This window comes from Argentina anserina, chromosome 6 (assembly GCF_933775445.1).
Source record: "Argentina anserina chromosome 6, drPotAnse1.1, whole genome shotgun sequence".
Taxonomy (NCBI): Eukaryota; Viridiplantae; Streptophyta; class Magnoliopsida; order Rosales; family Rosaceae; genus Argentina; species Argentina anserina.
The window spans coordinates 7,400,556-7,418,705 of record NC_065877.1 but is presented as its reverse complement, the minus strand read 5'-3'; the positions used below and the strand labels follow the sequence as shown (position 1 = coordinate 7,418,705).

General features: G+C 37.2%; 3 protein-coding genes and 1 non-coding gene across 4 annotated transcripts; 3 read left to right on the top strand and 1 right to left on the bottom strand.

The window, feature by feature from the left end:
* The first annotated feature begins 1,619 nt into the window (after positions 1 to 1,619).
* Positions 1,620 to 4,971, top strand: LOC126800048 (probable serine/threonine-protein kinase PBL11). Its single transcript, XM_050527333.1, has 6 exons — positions 1,620 to 2,069; positions 2,502 to 2,812; positions 3,032 to 3,167; positions 3,299 to 3,441; positions 3,531 to 3,654; positions 4,147 to 4,971. Exons 1-6 carry the CDS (start codon positions 2,018 to 2,020, stop codon positions 4,608 to 4,610), a joined length of 1,230 nt encoding a protein of 409 aa, XP_050383290.1. The 5' UTR covers positions 1,620 to 2,017; the 3' UTR covers positions 4,611 to 4,971.
* A 1,132-nt stretch (positions 4,972 to 6,103) lies between these two features.
* Positions 6,104 to 7,069, top strand: LOC126800050 (16 kDa phloem protein 1-like). Its single transcript, XM_050527335.1, has 4 exons — positions 6,104 to 6,266; positions 6,414 to 6,479; positions 6,577 to 6,721; positions 6,864 to 7,069. The coding sequence occupies exons 1-4, from the start codon at positions 6,155 to 6,157 to the stop codon at positions 7,003 to 7,005; spliced, it is 465 nt and encodes a 154-aa protein (XP_050383292.1). The 5' UTR covers positions 6,104 to 6,154; the 3' UTR covers positions 7,006 to 7,069.
* TRNAK-UUU (transfer RNA lysine (anticodon UUU)) lies at positions 7,070 to 7,142 on the top strand. Its single transcript has one exon. It is a non-coding gene; the product is annotated as a tRNA-Lys (tRNA).
* A 3,602-nt stretch (positions 7,143 to 10,744) lies between these two features.
* LOC126800049 (expansin-A4) lies at positions 10,745 to 12,485 on the bottom strand. Its single transcript, XM_050527334.1, has 3 exons — positions 12,309 to 12,485; positions 11,882 to 12,200; positions 10,745 to 11,308 (listed from the first exon to the last, which is right to left on the bottom strand). Exons 1-3 carry the CDS (start codon positions 12,460 to 12,462, stop codon positions 10,999 to 11,001), a joined length of 783 nt encoding a protein of 260 aa, XP_050383291.1. The 5' UTR covers positions 12,463 to 12,485; the 3' UTR covers positions 10,745 to 10,998.
* Between the last annotated feature and the right edge of the window lie 5,665 nt (positions 12,486 to 18,150).

Below are 18,150 nucleotides of genomic sequence, written 5' to 3'. Positions count from 1 at the left end.
CATATTTTGAACTGGAAGTTGTCGACCGCCTAAGTGTCCACTAATGTATCATAACCTTTATATTAGGTTTAGAATAAAACTATTGCATTATGAAGAGATTATATGAAAGAAACTTCTCGGGATCAATTGACACCAGCCGATGTGATTGGTATACATATTTAGTGACCCTGTAAAAATTTCATCCAATTCGGACCTCGTTTAACCGTCATAATTTCCGGTAAACCAAAAACACCATTAATATGCTCTAAGAGAGGACCTATTACAAAGATGCGAACGCCGGAAGCCTTTTGCATATCTGAAATCACATAATTTTTGTTATTTATCGTGTGCGGTCGCACTGAGGAAACCCATTTGGTAAAGCCCCGGTCAATGAGGGGTTTTAATATGTCAAAACGCATCTTTTTTTGTTGACAATAGCTACAGACGGTCAAACCATGTCCAAAACGAACGAAATTTTTACGGGTTCCCTAGATATATATACCAATAACATATGCTGGTGTCGATCGACCATATTTTAAATTAGAATTGTTGATTGCCGAAGTGTCCACTAATGTATCATAACCTTTATATTAGATTTATAATAAAACTATCGCATTATGAAACGACTATATGAAAGAAACTTCTCGGAATTGATCAACACCATCCGATTTGATCAATATATATAGGTAGTGACTATTTTAAAATTTCATCCAATTCGGATCTCTTTTGACCGTCAGAATTTTCGGTAAATCAAAAACACCTGTAATACGCCATAAGGGAGGACCCATTACCAAGATGTGAATGCCGAAAGCTGTTTACATATTTGAAATCACCTAATTTTTGTCACTGATCGTGCCTGGTCGCAACAAGGAAACTAATGCGGCAAAACCCCGGTCAATGTGGTTTTATTATGTCAAAACACATATTTTTTTATTGACCATAGGTATGGACAGTCAAACAAGGTGCAAAACAGACGAAATTTTTATGGGGTCTCTAAATATATATATCAATCACATCTAATGGTGTCGATCGACAATATTTCGAAAACTATAATTGATTTGTAACTTTTTTTTAGAATGTTTTCTAATAATTCGTTTATTATTACAAATTATTAAATAAGAGTATTATGTTTTTTCTTTTTCTAATACAAACCCTCAAGGCCCGGCCCGGCCCTCAATGGTTGGTTTAAATGGGCGGACTTGAATTTTTATATTTGTGAAAATACCCGGTCCGGCCCGTTGACGAGCCTTACATTTACATAGAGTCACAACCTGAATATTATTAATAAATTTTCTTCTAAAAAGATTTAGTGTAAGTTAGTGTTTAATATATGTGATCAACCATTCCCTCTATTTTCTTTTTTGAGTTTTTCCATTAATAGAGAGATTCATTCTTGTGTCCATTACTGGTTGTCTGGCTACACAAATGCGCAATAGCAGTACCAACTGGTTAAAAACAGAGAATTTCGAACATCCCAGCAACATTCAAAAAAGTTTATAGTCCAGTGACATGAGTAACATAAGAAAATTCCATGAGAAATATGACAAATTCAATAAGAACAAATCTCCAAATAAAAAAATGTCAGTATGAGTAGGCTGGTTGGAGCAAGAGACAAAGAAGCTAGAAAGCAAGTCAACCGTCTTTGCCACTGTGCTTCCCGAAGGTCTAAAAAGGCAACCTGCAGGAAGCTCCAATGGCATAGGCGCACATCACCCTTTTTCCTCAACCTTTCCTTAGTTTGGCTTAGGTTTTCCATCCAAAAATCCAAACCCAACAAAGAAAAATAGAGAAAGAACTCAGAAAGCTAATCATTTAGTGTTAACTAAGGGTTAAAGGGTAGCTAGGATTCCTGTACAGAAAAAGGTGTGACCTAATCTGTGTATGAATTGGCTGGTTGTGCCCAGAAAACAGAACCTCACTCTGTCGGTAGATCTCTCTGTTCTTTCAGAGGTATTGATTTGGGTTTTATTCAAGTCAGGATTTTGTTTTGTTTTGTTTATGAACTTCTGTTTGAGTGAATTGAGGAGGTTTTGCTTTGATGGGAATTTGCTGGAGCAACAAGATCAAGTCAGTAAGCCCTTCTACCACAGGTATTGTTGTTGCTGTTGTTGTTCTTTATTGAAAGAGCCTTATGCTTTTATATCCAATAAAACGAAATAGCCTTGTGCTTTACTCAGAAAAGACTGAATCTTTAGTTCCTGAATGGTTTGTTGTTATAGAGGGTAATCTAATAGGTTATGATTGCTAGGACTTTCAAGCTTGATTTGTTTTAGTTGCTAAGGCGCTAAATTGGCTACTTTTATAGTGATTAATAATCTGGAAGCAGTTTCCCTCTTTGTTGTTAACTAGGCTGTACTTTAAGAAGTTTAGGGAATTATCAAATTGGTAGCACCATGACAGATTAGGATTTGGTTTGGAAACTTGTCCGAGTGATGAACTATATTGAATCAGTGATAGTAAGATTAGCATGTTTTCTCCGTTGACTGAGTCTTTGGTGAAATGTTCAATTGGTTCTTGTGTAGGATACAATTCTAGAAGTGCAAGTAGGGATGGTTCTAGTAGCAAGGCCTCATCAAGTTCCATGCCTACAACTCCTCGGAGTGAGGGGGAGATTTTGCAATCCTGCAATCTAAAGAGTATCAGCTTCAGTGAGCTCAAAAATGCTACAAGAAACTTCCGTCCTGATAGTGTACTAGGAGAAGGCGGTTTTGGTTCTGTTTTCAAAGGTTGGATCGATGAGAGTACACTTATAGCTTCCAAGGCTGGGTCTGGCATGGTAATTGCTGTGAAGAGACTCACCCAAGATGGGTTCCAGGGCCATAAAGAATGGTTGGTGAGTGGAATTACCTCCTGTTCTTCTTCATTAGCTTTTATGGCATGAATTATGTGCATCATATGTTTTATAAGTTCATGGTAATATAGCTTGTAAGATTAAGAGAAACTTGCATGCAGCATTTGATATTTTTATTGGCATGGTTATTGGAGCGTTAATGGAGTTTTTTTTTGGGTGAATATTAGTGTAGTAATTAATGTAAAGTTTTTGGATGTACAGACAGAAATCAACTATCTTGGACAGCTGCAACATCCTAATCTTGTGAAATTGATTGGCTATTGCTTAGAGGATGAACATCGGCTCCTGGTTTATGAGTTCATGCCCAAGGGCAGCATGGAAAATCATCTATTCAGGAGTGAGTTCCTAGCATCCTATATATTGGCGAATGGCAATCATATATTAACCTTGCGGAGTTTCCTTCCTAACACGTTTATTGTATTTGTATGTAATGTTCTCTTATCGATACATTGATTACTGTTTTGACAGGAGGTTCTCACTTTCAGCCTCTTTCTTGGACCTTGCGAATGAAAATTGCCCTTGATGCTGCAAAGGGGCTTGCCTTTCTGCACAATGCTGAACAACAAGTCATACATCGTGACTTCAAGTCTGGCAACATTTTGCTTGACTCGGTATGTAACTCATTTGGCATATGTTATCTACTTTGAAATGGTTGGATCTGCCAAGTTTCAGGGTTCATTCAAACCTTGTTTTGTTTCAGAAATACAATGCGAAGCTCGCTGATTTTGGGCTGGCGAGGGATGGACCAACTGGTGACAAAAGCCATGTTTCTACTAGGGTCATAGGAACCCAAGGATATGCTGCTCCCGAGTATCTAGCTACAGGTACTACTTAGATAACTGTTTTAATTTCTGGCTTTTAGATACAAGCCATTCTCTCTTTATCTTTTACATGTTTTGCTCGAGAAGGCGTACTACTGTAGTCTTACATAGCTGGACTAATGTATTCCAAGTAACTGAAAAATCTACCTCATTCTGCGTAAGAAATTTTTAAGGACACTAGTCCTTAAAAATTAATGAAGTCTGTTTCTACTCAAGTAAATTCATACATTATCAACCTTGAAAGAGAATAAACTTATATGGGTCAACTTTCAGTAGTTTCTTCTGATGAAATATTCTGTAATGCCCAGTTTTCTCTGTTTTATTATATGAGGATGCTATCTTTTGAAAATATGCATTAAACGCCTAAAAGTCTGTACACTCTTTTACTCTTTGGCATATGATGGGATGTGGCTGCTATTCTGACTAGTATGTTATAGGAAACAGCTACTGTTAATTAGTGCTCATCAATTAATTGCATCCTTAATGCTTTGGCAGGTCATCTTACTGCCAAGAGTGACATATACAGCTTTGGAGTTGTTCTTCTAGAAATGTTATCTGGAAGACGAGCTATAGATAGAAATAGGCCACCTGGTGAACACAACCTGGTAGAATGGGCAAAACCGTACCTAACCAACAAACGGCGAGTCTTACGGGTTATAGACCCTCGACTCGAAGGCCAATACTCGCTCAATCGTGCCCAAAAGGCTGCCAACCTAGCACTTGAATGTCTTTCCGCTGATCCTAAGTACAGACCAGACATGAATGAAGTAATAACTACACTGGAGCAGCTTCAGGACACAACAAAGGACAGGCCCAAAGGTACTCAGAAAGAGCATCATACAACTGGTAATGGAGTTTCTAATGATGCACGAAAGTCTCACAGAAGCAGCAACAATGATGCTCCCAATAGAGTAACTGTTCATTATCCCAGGCCTTCTGCAAACCCACTTTTTGCTTGACAGGACCAGTTTCCATGCCACGTTCATTACTTGAAGTACAAGTTTAGGGAAGGTGTTATGTCAAGTCATGAGAGTATAATTGTACATACCCAAGATCGTTGGAGTAGCTAGTAGGCAGTGATTGTGTATAGATGAATGTATTTGAACCTACCTTTTTACAAATGTTTTCTGGTTACTTTCAAAAGACAATGTGGAAAGATAACCAGGATATCTGAACTCTGAAGTGTGATAAAGCTCATTGAGTACTTTTTCGTTTGTAACTTGTGTTAGTTGTGTACGTGACCTTCACAGTCGATGTATAGATAAATATATATAGCACATCTCATTTCGCTTATGAGAAGTTTTAGCCTTTACCTTTTGATATACAGATGTAATGGCTAGCTAGCCTCATTGGGATTCCATTTTAGTTTTCATGGACTCGATCAATCCCGCCACAGATACATAAGCAAAATACAACCTCACTAAATAGGGACAAAGATAGGAATTCGAACTTTCATTTTAAGTTTAAAACACAGTAGGGATTAGCAGTTTAGCACTCACATTAAGCTTATACAGGGAGAATCAAGAGAGGACATCCTTAAATTCCAAAAGTGAGGATGCTTTCATTTCCAACATGTAAATCAACAAGTTAAACCAACCATGCACTACATATATGAATCATAGGAAAAATTGGCCAAAACGTAAATCGTTTAACCATTTGATTAGCACATGATGAACCATTTGCATGAACATTTAATATATATCTAGAAGACTTTAGTTCTCTAGATCGAGGTTTAGATAGAGTTGGGCCACATTGCGAGCTTTCTACTATTAAGGCGTCTAACTAATTATATTTCTTCATTGACCATCTAACTGAATTTATATAAATCCAAGTCAATTGCAAGTTGCTTGAAGGCCACAAGACGTGTTCGGAAATTAGTCATTTTAACTTATGTGATATTTGCACATAGAAGATTGATACTAATCCTAATTGGACATATTCAAATTATAACAACTCCAAGTAGGTAGACAGCTATAGATCACGACGACGATTGGAAATGAGGTTCCTCGATTCTTCAGATGTACCCTCGTAAGAACGAGTCAGATTGAGTGTGAAGAAGAAACTAGCGAAGCTAAGAATCAACGAAAACGAATTGGAATGTTCCAAAACTGCTCCATGAAAGTAAGATTGATTATCATTGTTGAGGCAATCTAACCAAGTTTAATAGCACAACCTAGGCATCGATCAGCAATTTGATTAATTTCCGAATACATATGAGGGAACATATATAATTACATCATCCAAATCCAGCAAAGATGTATCCTACGAAATTCTTCTCGTTGACAACGTTATTGAAAACCAGAAAGAAATTACACAGTGGAAGTTTCTAACGTACCCAAATCGATAACAGCTAGATAAGAACAAATAATTAGGTAGAAGTTTCTGAATTCTGATGTATATATATATACATGACCGCGTATTATAACACCAATTGCATGAGACGACCAAGACTTAATTCCATTCTCCTTATATAAAACATTGAACTAGTTTAGGTTTAATATATATGTTCCTAATATCATTGAGAGGGTTTGCAGAGATAGAGATGGGTGATAGAGCTGGTGTATTGGAGGTGAACCTGATTGAAGCGAGAGGTCTTAAAGACATGGATTTTGCTGGTACATAATTAACCCTGCAACGTACATGAATTCTTTTGCTTACAAATTAAATCAAGGTCATGCATGCATTCTGCTTTACCTGAAGCTTGTTAATTTGTAAATTCTTTGTAATTTGAGATCATATCGATACATGACATTGATTTGCAGTGAAGATGAATACATACGTTGTGATCGAATATGGAAATCAAAGGCAAACGAGCAGCGTGGCTAAAGGTTAGCTAGCTCCATCGCAACGTCGATCACCATAAGTATATGTACTAGCACATCATCTGGTTTAATAATTGGTCTGTGAAAAACTACTGAAATGCAGGACAAGGAACAAAGCCAGTGTGGAATGAAACATTTAAGTTCAAGGCAGAGTATCCAGGTGGGGAGGAGAACAAGTACATGCTTCATTTGCGTATCATGAACACTCATAAGATCTTGGATGACGATGTATTTGTTGGCCAGTCTACGTAAGTAGTAGGCGTAAATGTATATATGTACTACATAGCATTACTTGACACCGCTAGACCCCTAAACTTAGATGAACATGTTTGCATTTAGCATTTCAGTAGGTAATGACTGTTTATTAATCAATAGTCTAACTTTGTGCAGAATTTTTGTGAAGAATTTGATAGCTTCCGGCACGGATACAGGGAAGGCTGGACTTCGAAGCGCCAAGTATAGAGTTGTTCTTCAAGACCAGACTTATGCCGGAGAGATCTCTGTGGCTTTATCTTTCTCCGTAAACTCGTAGACCTTTATTCATCATGTAACTAGAATAATTTTATGTATAAAGTAATTCCACATTTGTCCAACAAGCCGTCTTAGCTCAGCTGGTAGAGCGCGTGGCTTTTAACCACGTGGTCGTGGGTTCGATTCCCACAGACGGCGAACTTTTTGTCTTTTGTTTTTTTTATAGTTGAATTTTTATTAATCGATCAACCCTGTAAAAAATCAGGAACTTGAATTTCCTATATTATAATCGATCAAGATTATAGTTTCTCTTTAGAACTTAATAAAATAATATGAAACAAGAACATAACTCACAAACAAGAACATAATACAGTATCACCATTTTTGGACCAGAGGAAATCCAATCTAATTACAGTATACACCTATTTATGTCATACAAGTCAGTATCTTCTGCAATAGGTTACAAAAATTCCCTCAGAACTGGGCAAGTTTTCGATAGGATTCTCTGGTATATATTCAAAATGAATTATCCTCAATTCCTCACCATCACCATCACAATCACCATCTGTGCATATAATCTCAAAACCCCATTTGCATAAGATTCCCAGCTACTATCTGTCAATCTGTGCTTGACTACCAAGAAGAACATCTATGCCAGTGACGGATTCATGATTGGGTTTTCGTCTAGGCTAATAAGAGTTACAAAGGCAATATGATTTAGATTTTTTTTTTTGCAATCAAATGATAACCTTACAATTCCTTTCAAAAACATGATAAACTTATTAAGGGCTTCATAATATCCTCATTAAAACCAATTGTCTTAAGATGGAGAAAAAAAAGTAAGAAATATTGTAGAAAATATGAACATATGGTAAGAAAACAAAGAAATCTCAGAAAAAGAAAATATAAGAGATGATAAAAAAGGATGACAGGATTTGAACCCAGGTCCTCCATGTACGTTGTACTCACGCTCAACCCACTCAACCAACAAAGATTATTAAACTTTAAGCACATATAGTCATATATGTATATCAGTATAAATAATCTCAGTTTTTATCTGGGCTTAAACTCAGATATACTCTGAGGAATAAAATCTTCCAATTTTTGACGTTCTGACTTTGCCTCATTAGCGTCTTTTTTTTTCACCGAAAGTTGGGTAATGTACCAAGGTATATACTGTATCATCATATCATACACACTTTTATCTTGGCTAATTAACCGGCTCCAAAAGCATCTACCATATATAAAAGAACCTTAGCTTAGCACCAATTGTCCAATTCACTATCTCTAAATGGGTGGTTTCATCTGGGCATAGTTCCAAACTAAACAATTAAAGCTCGTATACTTCTTGACACAAACCCTTCTTGGGTTTATATGCATTTGCAATATGCAGAAGTTAAGGACCACTAAAGATTGAAAGCTACGAATATGAAGACAAGTAGCTAGACAAACAATCTTGATTGCCATTAGGATATGAGGTTGAAGATTTAAAAAATTGTTAGTAGCAACTTGGGTTTGTGACCATTTATGGATTGGAACATTTAGCAACATAGTTTTGGAGGTGCTTTAGGCTTTTGGCACAGAAAAGTGAAAGGACCAAAGTACCGGGATGAAGGAATTTGATATCTGAAAGGACAAGAAGAATTGGTGCCAAATGAAAGAGTGGAAGGGTGAAAAAGAGGGGGGTAATGAGAATTGAGAAGAACAAATGTGGACAGGTCATTCAGTGGCAGAGGGAGACTGGGAGAGAGGCAGCAGCAGGCAGATGCTACCCAGAACATGCATTTACTGACAAATATCAATCAAAATATTGGATGATTGGTTGAAAGTGCAAACTGCTAATATTCCCAATCAAAATATCAATCACAGATAGACTGCTGTAATAATATGGAGAAATAATGGCGAGTTATTTTGTATGCTATCACAGAGTTATTTTAGTAGAGATTATATTAGTAGAGATTATATGGAGAAATAATAGTGAGTAGCAATTTGTCAAAATCCTCACCAGTCTTTCACATTCTCATTTCATCCTGTAGACACAGGAATTTATCATCTTAGTAGACATCAATTTTTAATAATGTTCGTCAACAATATATTGAAGATTATGAAATTGTTCTTTTTCATTGTTTGTGTTACGCACAAAGTTGGGAAGCTGGTCCAAAATAAAGGCGAAATTAGATTGAATTTCTTGTGTCACTTCACAGCATGTATGACATAAATACGATGTTCATACTTCATACTCAAATGTATTACCATGAAACATTAATATTTTTTTCTTTCTTTCATTTCCTGCAACAACCAAACATTGGAAATACATCGACAAACACGAGTTGAGTTTTCTATAAACGATAGGAAGTTGTGAAAATCCTGTAAAACATTTCTGTGAATGTTAGAGGATGAAACTGAAATAAAGGACGTTGACACATAACCGAGGAGCAACGAACCGCAGACATTTAATAGATTGATAAGGACATAATCATCGATCTTCATTGTGTCGAGTGTTGCTGAATGATGGATATGGTAATGAGGTCACAATGGCAGTTGCAATCTTAAGAGAGTTGGGTAGAAACAAGAACTGGGTAAACTTGGATCACTGCTGTGGAGCTTTGTTCGTTTTAGGCAATTGAAACTCAACTTTTCAGAGGATTAGCTCAATCGGTTATATGGGAAAGAACAATGAAGCAAGAAACCATGCATGAATGTGACTGCTGCGAGAAGCTAGCAGATAAGCATCTGAGTGATGAGCCACTATTCCGGGTAATCTGGTAGGTATCATGTTTTTTTCTGGTATAGATATATCATATGCAATGGCTTCTCACACACAATTTTCGAGAGTAACGTCATGTAAAATTGAATGCAACATTCAATACGAAATGGAAATTTCTACCACCATTGATGGGCATAACCAAGACTATACATATTGTTGTTAATTATGTGAAAGACACCCATGAGTTGTTAGAACTTGGAATGGTTAAAGAAGAGAATGAATAATGTTGTGAACATTCATCTTCCAATTCTTCTGACTACAAATGAGAAAAACGCGACTAGTTTTATTGAAAACATGTCCGCAAAACGTTATATATATATATATATATATATTAAAAATTTATAATCTTGGCAACAACAAAGAATAACAATAGGATTTTCATAGAGAATCAAGTTTCATTTTGTCAGCCTTCCACTTTGATTTGTATGGAGGCCATTGCATTACGAATTTTACTTTCTAACCTATTTTTTATGTACAAAAAGTTTATATCAATGGAACGACACATTGTAGTCACTTAATTACATTGTAGATGAGTTGTAGTCACTTGATTACAGCATCGATCAACAAATCAATTGTATTCCACAAATTTCATGCCTAAGGGACCATGGGCAACCCGCCTACCACACAAGTATGGGGCGACCGGGTGAGCGCAACTGTACTCTAAATGTTTAGGTTAAGCCATACAAGTATGGAATGCACAAGGGCCATGCCCGTTAGCCACATTACCACAATGTTGTACACCATTATTTCGACTTTTGTTAATTAGCTAGGTAAGTTGAAGAAGGTTTAACAATGGTAAAAAGAACTCAGATAGTCAGAAGTGAAATCACTAGATTGAAACACCACAATTGCAGGTCACATATTAATTGAAATATATTTCACATATATCATGCGAAAAGTGAGCCGCGGGCAACATGTTTGTTCTTGCAGCCGCTTCAGCCCCAACACAATTCACTGGCTTACATAAACTTGACCAGCAAACAAGGACCCCCCCCCCCCCCACTGAAACCAAAAGCACACACTTAAGTAAAAAAGTAATAAAAAAAAAAGTACCAACCGACACACTTGGACTTGGTCACTTTCCTAACCCTAAATTATCACCCACCTCCTCCTCCCCCTTTCCTTGCTTTTCTTGTCCTACCCACAATTCTTCTCTCTATCACTTTACTCCCCCCACTCCCAATTTTCCCGGCAAAATAGAGGGAAACGCCGGAAGGCGGGAAAACGAAATTGAACCAAAAGTTAAAAAGTAAATAAAAGCGGTAAGATAATGGGTGAGCTTTTTCCTCAGACACGGAAATTCTTTCCGGAATAGGTCTGCCCGAACTGCCAATTAGCTGGCGCCACGTTGTAGGTGGTCGAGCTACGCCTGTCGCTGCCTCGGACTCTGAAGGACAGGGCCTGGCCCACAAGGACGGAGTTGGATTGCCAGTTTTGCCCCCAGTTCCGGCTCATCGGCATCCAGCCGGTGTTGGTGCCCTTCACGCTCACGCTCACGATATCCCCTGCGCCCGCGACGTTGGTGATCAAGACCAGGTTGAAGTACTTGTGGCCGTTGATTGTGAACCTGATCCCTCCCTTCTTTCTGCATGGGACCCTGTACAAAACAAACAAAAAGTACACGGTTAAAAAATTATCACCCGTGGTTACTTTGACTGGTAATTTCCAATGCGGGAAAAGTGGTGCGAGGTCCCAAAAAAAGTGGTTTCCCTTTCAACACAAAGCGTCGGAGGCTGTGCAGTCTCTAACTAACCTTAATCCAAATGACTAGAACACCCTTTAACCTAGCACTATTTACCAAACAGAGCCACCGGGTTTCTTAAAAGCAAGGCTAGTCTAGTCACTCTCCAGACTCAGTACACTCCTGACAACCGGTAACTGTTAAAAAAGTAATAAAACTTTCACCGGTTTGGGAGCTGTGTTTGGTTCCCGATGGAAACAAGAATGTTCGGGAAGGAACCGGATTCGGCGCTTAAAACTTTCACCAATAAAACCTAATTTCCGGAGAGCAAACGGCGCAATAATAATGATAAAAGAAGGAAGATATCGAGGGCATTTTGGTCAAACCGGCAAAAAGTAAAAAGATCTGACACGACTCCCACAGTGCAGAGAATCTGAGCGAATGCGCGTGAAAAGAACAGAAAGGCTTAAGGGGGTTTTGTTTTTTTACCGGCGATAAGAGACGGGGACGATTCCGGCTTTGTACTCGGCGATCTTAAGAAACATGGGCATGGCAAGATCGAAGTGAGTCCGGGGAGGGTTGCACCAACCACCATTGTCACTGGGCTGAGCGAAGTTGGGAGGGCAGAAGTTGGTGGCGGTGACTAAGATGGAAGGCTTTCCAGGAGTGCACCACCTGGGGTCGTTGCCGCACTTGAGCTCCAAGCAAGCACCGCAGCTCAGGCCATTGTTGAACAGAGCCGTGCTCAGTGCTGCAGTGTTGACTCCGTAGCCCTGGCTGTAGAGGTTTCCATACCCACACGCGCCGCCTGAGAACACAAAACACAAGTAAGAACAACCGTAAACTTGGGGTCGAAATCAAAAGCTGAAAAGGAGCAAGTGTGAGAGAGGATAGGGTGTTGGCTTGGAGTGTTTACCCATGGTTCCAGAGGCGTCGCTGCCGCCATAGAAGGTGGCGTGGGCGTCCTGCCATGGCCCACCGGTGTAAGGACCTGGGATTCTAGCATTAGCCACCATGAGGAGCGCGGCGAGTGAGGCAATGCAGAGAAGATGGAGATGAAGGGAAGCCATTGCAACAAAGCGCAGAGAGAGAGAGAGAGAGAGAGAGGGGAGTAGTGGGCTTGATTTGGTGTGGATCGAATAGAAAAGCGGGAAGAAGGTGGGGGTACTTATGGAGGTGGTGAGGACTGAGGAGGAGGGTATCAGGTAATTTAATGCCCTCTTCTTTCTCTCTCTCCTCTTTCACACTCTCTCACAGATCTAATTTTTTAACATTATAATTTTTTTATCAACCCAAATTTAGTTTTTGTATTTTTAGAAATGAAAAGGGATTTGGGTGACCGTTCATTGGGGGGAAGCAATGAATTGATGTGCATGTGCGCCACACATGGGCTCTCTTCTCTTCACTTGTTAACCTTCATGTTGATTTTGTTATGGTCAAGTTGAAGACCAAATGGGAATGGGGACACCCACATGGATCTTGATTAGTCTCTCATTTAAGCAAATGGTGTTTTAATTAGGGTCTTGATCAATTAAGCTTGTGGTATGATACTTCGATGGTGTAAGTTTCAAGTGTCCTGGAATCTATTGGGTATGATAATTCCTATTGTTCATGTATGATGATTTCTTTAATTGTGAAAGGCACCCTTTCAATTTGGGCAAGAGGAGGATCTCCCACAGTGCAAGCAATTTCAGTGCCCACTTGACATAATTTTAATACCTAGAAGTTTTAATTGAGTGATTGAATCATAATGTACTTACTTAAGAAATGAATCTAATGTGCATGAAGATGACCTATAGCTTATTGAGGAATATTCATTATGAATATATTAAATATTGGTTTCATTATGATCTAAATATTATGAGTATTAACTGAACCATGATTTGTCATCTTCAAATGTTGATTAAAAAATTATGAAATCAATAAATTTAAAGAGACGACGTAAGTTTAGACATGCGATATATAGTTTTAGCGAAGATGTCATGTAATGGAACAAAAAACAAAGGCACAAATGTCAATTTGCACCCTAAATTTGGCCATAATTGTCAATTTGTACCCCGAACTTGCATTTGAGTCAATTTACCTCATAAACTTGGTACAAATTGTCGATTTGCACCTAATCCGTTAAATTTAATGTTTTCCATCCAATTTTAAGCCACATGTCATGCATTTGAGGGGCAATATTGTCATTATATATTTATTTATATTTAATAATAAAATAAATTAATAAAATTACTTAAGAGAAACACTTGTTACTATATTTTTTTATTTTTTTTGAAACATGTTATTGATTTATATATTTATTATTTTACATGATATAGTATGTTAAAAGATATTAGAAAAATATAAATAAATACATAGTAAATTCAAAATGAATGTCTACATATAAAAATATATGTATACACAACACACTATATTTTAATGGGTGGGTATGTTAAATATATAATTCAAAGTAGGGTTAAGTATGTAGGAAAAAGATGTAAATAAATAATTTTATTAAAAAAATCTTCATTTAAAAAAATATTTTTATTTGTTATAAAGAACTATTTACAATGACAACATTACCCTCATGTGCATGACATATGACACAAAATTAGATAGAAACAGTTAAATTTAACGGATTGGTGCAAATCGGCAATTTGTACTAAATTTAGGAAGTAAATTAACTCAAATGCAAGTTTGAAGTGCAAATTAACAATTTCAGCCAAATTTAGATTATATTTTGACAATTTTGCCAAAAACAAATGACTTCGGTCCTTTGACGAGCAAAACAATTTCATAGTGCATGTGAGATATTAACAAAATATGACTCATGATGCTTCGCTCGCAGCCATTTCAATCCAAATCAGCCATTATACAAAACTAGAAGTTCGACACCATTACATCATCGAGAAACAAAAACAATGGTTTAGTTAAAGCGACGTGAATCACTCTGCTAGGCAATTCTTCCTTGAAACATGTAGATTGAGTATAACAGTGTTTATCTTTTAACTCTAATAATAAAAGGAGCATAGTCACTTTGTTTCTTCGTCTTTTCTCAAGTTGGAATTGCGAGGAATTTAGTTCAACGTACCAAAGCAACATAAATCTTGGAGCAAAATGTAGAATATCTAATGAAATCTATAAAATCGGTTTCAGGCAGAAAAAATAAACAGAGTGGTAGGAGGAATCCATTTTGCTTGGATCACAAGCGGAGAGAGTTCATGAGCTAAAGGCTGTGATAGCTAGTTTCACGAACCATATTTAGTATCTTTCCGTTCTTTTGTTTTTTGTAATTTCGCAAACGGGAAATAAACTTGTCTCCGCAAATCGGAAAACGATAAGAAAGTGAAGGTGGGAATCCAAAGCCCCGAAACCACGACCTTTTTTGTTCCGTTTCATGCCCTGAAATTTACCAAACCAGGACCCAAAAGTTTCCGCAATTGCGGATGAGGACTCAAGTTAAAAAAATAAAATTACCAATAAGAACATGAAGAGCGCGTGAAAGGATGACCGGTCAGTAAAATGGTAACGGGGTCTGTGGGTGACGTGGGCTGCTTTAATCGTACGGTGGGACCCGCGTCAATTACGGTTCAGGATTTCCCGGGTGGGTGGAGCCGTGGATGATCCGACCCCTTTTAACCCTTTGCTGCCCTATGATTGATTTGATTTAGGGTTAGGGTTACCTACATCGGAAGGGCACACCGACTTGCTTGGTGTGAAATCTAATTTTGCATTTACTGGTGTTTTTCCAATTTAGGCGTTTTGTACTCAACTTCGAAGAAAGGAGGAGAAAAAATGACCTATTTTGGGAAGTAAAAGTACAAAAATAATTATGAAGGAAATATTTGGGCAATGCCAAGAAATTAAGACATGATTTTTGTGGTAAGAGAAATAATATGTGTGTAATGTTTTTATTTGTATTAGTACAACTCGATCACATATCAAGTTAGGCCTCATCATTTAGTCTACATATTCTAAAAATCTCTGCGGACACTTGCAAGCACAATGGGCTTTTACCCGCAAGGAAGCTCATTTCCATAGATAGAGAACCGAACTTAGTTTAAAGGTGTGAAATCTGGCCCGGCTCGTAAAAACCCGTCAATTAAAAAAAATATTATACACACATATTCTATTAGTTTTAGAATAAAACTAGGACATTATAAAGCAACTATATGAATGAATTTATCGGGATTGATCGACACCAACCGATATAATCGGTATATATATTTAGTGACCCTGTACAACTTTCATCCAATTCAGACCTCGTCTGAATGTCGAAATTTCCGGTAAACCGAAAACAACACTAATATGTTCTAAGGGATGACCCATTACCAAAATGCGAATGTCAAAAGCCGTTTGCATATCTAAAATCACCTAATTTTTGTTATCAATCGTGCGTGGTCGCACCGAGTAAACTCATTTCGTGAAGCCCCGATCAATGGGGGTTTTAATATGTCAAAACGCCTCTGTTTTAGTTAACCGTAGGTACGGACGGTCAAACCATGTGCAAAATGGATGAAATTTTTACGGGTTCTCTAAATATATATACATATCACATCTGTTGGTATTGATTGACCATATTTTGAACCGGAGTTGTCGATCGCCGAAGTGTCTACTAATGTATCATAACCTTTATATTAGTTTTATAATAAAACTATCACATTATGAAGCGATTATATAAATGAAACTTTTCATGATCAATCGACACCATCTGATGTGATCAGTATATATATTTAGTGACCATATGAAAATTTCATCCAATTCGGATCTCGTTTGACAGTCGAAATTTCCGGTAAACCAAAACCACCACTAATATGCCATAAGGGAGGACCATTAGCAAGATAAATGCCGAAAGTCGTGTAAATATTTGAAATCAACTAATTTTTGTCACCGTTTGTACGCGGTCGCAAAAATGAAACCAATTTGGTAAAGCCCCGGTGAATGAAGTTTTATTATGTTAAAACAGCTATTTTTTGTTGACCGTAGATAGAGACGGTCAAACCAAGTTCAAAACAAACGAAATTTTTACATGATCCCTAAATATATATATCGATCACATATATTGGTGTCGATCGACAATATTTCAAAATTAGAATTTATTTGTAATTTTTTTTAGAATGTTTTCTAATAATTACTTTATTATTCTAAACCCGTAAATAAGAGTGTTATTTTTTTCTAATATAAGCCCAGCCCGTAAAAGTCCGGCCCGCAAAAACCCGTAAATCCCGTTTTAAGAGAACGTAATTAGATTTTCATATTTATAAAAATAACCAGCCCGATTAGTCATTTATTTAAATTTAGTAAGTCTTAGGCCGGGCCCTATATCAAGTATTGAGTTTAGTTTGTGCACGTGTATTACGTCACATCACATAACTATTGGACGTATTAAGTAAACTCTACATGTATCCGTGAGAACTCTTTAAGAAACACAATAATTTTGTCACTACTTCATAGGTTATAATGAAATGAAAAATTGAACACAAACATCATTAATAAAAACTTAAACACACGAGTCTATCACTATTTGATTTAGTGGCATAGCCTCCTTTTTATAAATAGGATGTTGTGAGTTCGACTCACCCCCTTTAAAACGTTCCTTTATCTAGAAAAAACTTAATCACACGACAATCAACCTGAGCCCTCTAAGAACTCTCCGTATACAAATTGAAAATTCACTCGATATGTCCATCAGTTATGTGACCTAATAAACGGGGCGGGGTTTTGAGGCCAAAAGACCAAAATCAACAGCAAAGCGTCGTGGGTCAAAGGGCGGGTAGAGAGGAGGGAAAGATGATTCAAAGTTCAAATTAAAGTTGAAGGTATCGGCTGCCCAATTTGCTCATCCAAATTAATTAGAAAAGGCTAATTGTAGCTAACTCAATGCGCCTGCATGTGAAACGAATTATTATAGTTTCTGGGTTTCCTTCTTTCTTCTTCGATCTTCTTGTTCAATTCCAGATGACTCATCCTATCATCTCCATCTCAATCGATCGATCACCCACCACCATCACCGTGTGCTTGGCCTTTGCCTAGCTAGCTTCACTTTCCACCCATATATGACCAAGATAATTTATCCTCCTTCCTTCAAACTTCAAAGTCCTATTTACTCCGATCCCCTAATGTAGAAGTTTCTTTCCAAAATTCACATCAATCCATAATACAGGAGTGGAACTTAATATTTTCAATATAAAATTATTTCAAACTCGATCGTTTTACATTAACACATGCTAGCTTCTCATAATCAGAAAAAAAAAATAGCTACATAAAAGTGATATATATATATATATATATATATATATTGGACGTAATGAGGTCTGCGAACATTCATATCTAGCAAACCCTTGAAACATTTTGACCATTTTGACTAGTTTCCGGTGTGCTAGGATTGAAGCTATACTGCTATAGAGACCAGAGTTCGTCATTACATTATACACTTAATCAAGATCAACATTCATTTAGATTTAAGGATTGATACAGTGAGTATCAATCAAGGAACAGAAAACATATATATGGTGAATTAAATTGGACGTTGATGTAGGCTTGCTTAATACCGTGAGCTAAATGGCCAAACAAGTAACGTGCACGATCATAAGATTCAATGAGAATATAGTCACAATTCCATAAAAACTTATCGGCCGCACACAAAATTTGAAAATAAATGTATAATTGTTCTTGTGGATGCATGTTTATAACCTCCATGTGTTTTGTGCTTCTTTTTTGGTTATCCATATGGAGTTAGTTAAGTCCGTCGAAATGTCACAAGGGTACACATGATA